This window comes from Dryas octopetala, chromosome 7 (genome assembly GCF_963921425.1).
Source record: "Dryas octopetala chromosome 7, drDryOcto1.1, whole genome shotgun sequence".
NCBI lineage: Eukaryota > Viridiplantae > Streptophyta > Magnoliopsida > Rosales > Rosaceae > Dryas > Dryas octopetala.
Window position 1 is genome coordinate 13334844 of NC_141372.1, and position 4093 is coordinate 13338936.

Genomic DNA, 4093 nt, shown 5'->3' on the forward strand with positions numbered 1-4093 from the left:
ACAACTCGGGCAGCTCTTTCCTCAACGTGGTTGACATCATCATACGATTCATCATTTTCGTTTTCTGACCACTCGTGTTCAATGATCATATTGTGCATAATTATACACGTCTTCATAATATAACCGAGATCATTGAGGCTCCATCCTTTGGCGGGTTTTTTAAGAATCTCTAGCTCATCTCACCCTCAAAATCCCGAAAGCCCTCTTAACATCTTTCTTGTAGGACTCTTGATACTTTGCAAATAGTTTATTAACATCTCCTACCAGATTCGATATTGTTTCGATCAACGTGACTCATTTGGGGTAAATCTGATCCACTAGATAATACCCTATTATGTAGTCATTCTCATTGACTTTGTATCTCACTTGAGGGTTGCACTGTTGCTCTTCAGCATAAAAAAGATGAGAGTCATCCAAGACATTAATGTCGTTGTTGCTCCCAGGCCAACCAAAGTTTGCATGCCAGATCCACGTGTCATACTCAGCAACTGCCTCGAGTATCACTGTTGGGGTGTGATAATGCCCCTGATATGTCCCCTGGTGTCTCATAGGGCAATTTTTCCACTCACAGTGCATACAATCTAGACTCCCAAGCATGCCTGGGAATCCTCGTTTGTTGGTCCTATGCAATAGCCGTTGAAGATCAGCAACTGTTGGGGTGCGGAGGTATTCCGCTTCATATATCTCTGGAATCACTCTTATGAACCTTTTCAAAGACTGCAGCATTGTGCTTTGGGCAATATAGAATCCCTCGTCTGGTGCATCAACTGAGTACCCAGCAGAGAGCATTCTTATGACTGCAATCACCTTCTGCCCCGATGTGTATCCTCATTTTCCAATAGCATCTTATTTTTGTTGGAAGTAGTCATCATGGTTGTACACATCTTGGAGCATCTTGAAGAATAGAGATTTTTGCATTCGATAGCGTCGGCGAAACATCTCGTCAGTAAATCTCGCGTTAGGAGTGAAATAGTTGCTCATTATAAGATTGTGGTCAACTTATCTGTCTCGAGATATTTGGTGTCTTGGGTTTGATGTGCCTCCTTGCCTTTCTTCATTGAGCCGTTCATAAGCAGCTGTAGCATTCATGACACACCCATTGAGATTTGTGATTTCTTGCTGAAATATTGTCATTTGATTCAGGAATATCTCATCATCTGTATCGTCATACTCATTTTCGATCTCGTTTTCAAACTCGTTGGTAGAAGACATCCTAAAAATTAGTGTGATTGAAGCGTATGAAAGTTTCAAAGATAACAATAAAAGATAGAGGTACATGTGATTGGTAGAAGACATCCATCATATTTATAGAGATATATGTGAAATCAAAGATAACGATCCAACGGACTAGATTAAAAGTGAAATCTGAATTTTATCATCTTGAAAACATAAACTGCTTAGAAGCTTATCATCTAGGAAACGTAAACGAATCGTATGGTCTCATCAATGTGCCATGTGAAGGAATCAAAGTTGGCTTGTTCACGTGACATTTAATAATACGATAATTCATATTTTATTAAAATTCAAAAAACTACACGACAAAGAGTACACATAATTGAAAAGACGCACACTTAAAGATAAAGTAGACAACAAACATAATTGAAACACACATAAAAATACATTTAGTCAAATTGTAAAAAGTTGGTGTTGGGATAGTACCCTCCTGAGCTTGAAGTGTCATGAGTGGGCTGGGCTACAGTAGTTGAATTCCATCTTGTCATAACTTCACGTTGTCGTGCCTCCCAAAACACTCGTTGGTCTCCGAACATGTTGTTGAGGTTCTTGCCCATAATGATCAAGTCTTCCTGCCTTTGTTTTCGATCGTCAAATTGCCCCATGAATAGCTATTGTTGTTTCGACAACGAGTCCGTGCGTTAGACAAGAGTGGTGATACCGTCGGCAACTTGAGTCGATTGAGCATTGTCGTGTCTGACATTCTTTGACCTATCTCTGCCAGGTGGCCTCGGGCGATTACCGATTGGTTGAAAGGCTGGAGCATCCTCATCTACACTCAATCGAACCACATCATCCGCATCAATGGAGGTGTCGGCCTTGGTGGGGGTGTTGGTTGCCGCTTCACATTGCCACTTCACAGAGTGTCGCATCTTGGCAAAACAATGGTGATATGCGTTCTCGTTCCGCCGCCAAGATACATTTTTGATACTTCGTGGTGGCTTGCCCTATCTTCTTAAAGTGAGCTTGGATCGCCCCAATTTGTTGCCCATTAGCCATGGCTTGAGGACAATTCCGAATAAATTCTTTGTACACTTTACGCCAAAACTCCGTGTTCCTTTGACTGGCTCCAATTTCACAATCTTCTGAGTGTTGCATCTAAGCAACAACTAGAGCTACCTCTTTTGTCATTGGACCAATTGGGACCCTTTGGGTTCACCATGATTGAAAAAAAAAAAAAAAAAAATTTCTACAACCAAAGTTAGTATGCAAAATTTATATATGAAAGTGAGTGAGAATGATAGATAGATGTGTGAAAAAATGAAGTGTGAATGTTCAATTTATAAGAAAAATGATTTTATAGCCGTTGGGAATTTTTAAATATTTTTTTATGTAATTTTTCAGTTTTTTTTTTTTTGTATTTTTTAATGTTGTATAACGGTAAAATAATGTAAACCGTTGGATCACCAATGGATATATTAAAGGACGGCCCAGATGCCAGCGTACTTTTTTTTTTTTAATTAATAACGGTCATATTGCAAGAGCCGTCCGATCCCAATGGCTCTTGCATCTGAGTTGTTCATGACTGTGAGGCGCACATGGGAGCGAGTAGGGGAGAACACTGACGCTGCACAGTGCAGCTATTGACTGCTTTATCCCACCCCCGGCTTTTACTTCTTTACCCCTCCCCTTTTCAATAATTCCTGCTCTTTTGTGAACAAACCAAAAAGTTGCAGAGGGGCTGCCTTGTCAATTCATCTTTGATGGGGCCCACGAAAAATTTGCTCTCACTCTCAGCCGGATCTATACCTTACTCTCAAATTTTGCTCTCACTCACTCTCACTTTCACATCTCTGGCTCACTATTTAACATTTGAGATCTATTTCACATTCTCACTCTCATTCTCACTCTCACCCACTATTCATGGCCTAAGGTTTAAATAAGACCCTATTTGATATCCAATTCAAAAAAAGAATTCAAAAGTGTGGATCCATTTTTAAAATATGAGATTTTAAATTCAGTTTTTAAAATTTTAAAACTTGTTTGGTATGGAACTTCAAAACTGTTTTTAAATTTTAAAATTTTTGAAAGCTTGTTTGGTTGATATTTTTTAAAATAATTTTTTTTTCCAATAAATTGTTTGTATTAGGATTTAGACTTAGTGTTTAAACCCAAGACTCAATACCCGACCCTCGAGACTCGAGATCTGAGAACTGGGACCCGGGATCCTTGACCCAATATCTGAGGCCAATAACAAAATTTCATAGAGACTTGAGACTCTATACACAAAGTTCGTGACCTAAGACTGATAACAAAATTTCATAGAGGAATGGAGGAGACTGACGAAGCTATTTACAACACTTCTTTTAAAGAGAAAACAATAGTAAATTAACTACAATTATAAAAAAGTAATCCCTACTATATCTACAGTGCCTAATTTTAAACACCCTACTCACCAAAAAAATTTGTCTAAACCCCCACCCATCTATAAACTCTTTCAAAACCCCCTAAAACTTATAATCCTAAATTACCCTTCTGACGCATGCTGACGCGCGCTGACGCATGCTGACGTCACTGTAACTGTATTTTGGTGAAACTGTTTTTTTTTTTTTTTTTTTTTTGAATTGAAGTTTTTGCTAAAACTGAATATTTCACTAAAACTAAAATCAAATACTGAAATTGAATTTCATTACACTAAAACTGAATTTCAAGAATTCAGTTACACTGAAACTGAATTTCAGAAATTCAGTTACACTAAATTGAAGAATTCAGTTATGAATTCACTTACTGAAACTGAATTAAGTGATAAAACAATTACACCTCGACTAAAATGCAATTACACCTTAATTAAAAAACAATTACACCTTTACTAAAACAATTACACTTCACTAAAACAGTTACACCTTTACTGAATTCCGTT

General features: G+C 37.9%; 1 protein-coding gene across 1 annotated transcript; it reads right to left on the minus strand.

The window, feature by feature from the left end:
* Window positions 1-294: 294 nt before the first annotated feature.
* LOC147279867 (uncharacterized) lies at window positions 295-789 on the minus strand. Its single transcript, XM_086252082.1, has one exon. It carries the CDS (start codon window positions 787-789, stop codon window positions 295-297), a length of 495 nt encoding a protein of 164 aa, XP_086108208.1.
* Window positions 790-4093: the final 3304 nt, after the last annotated feature.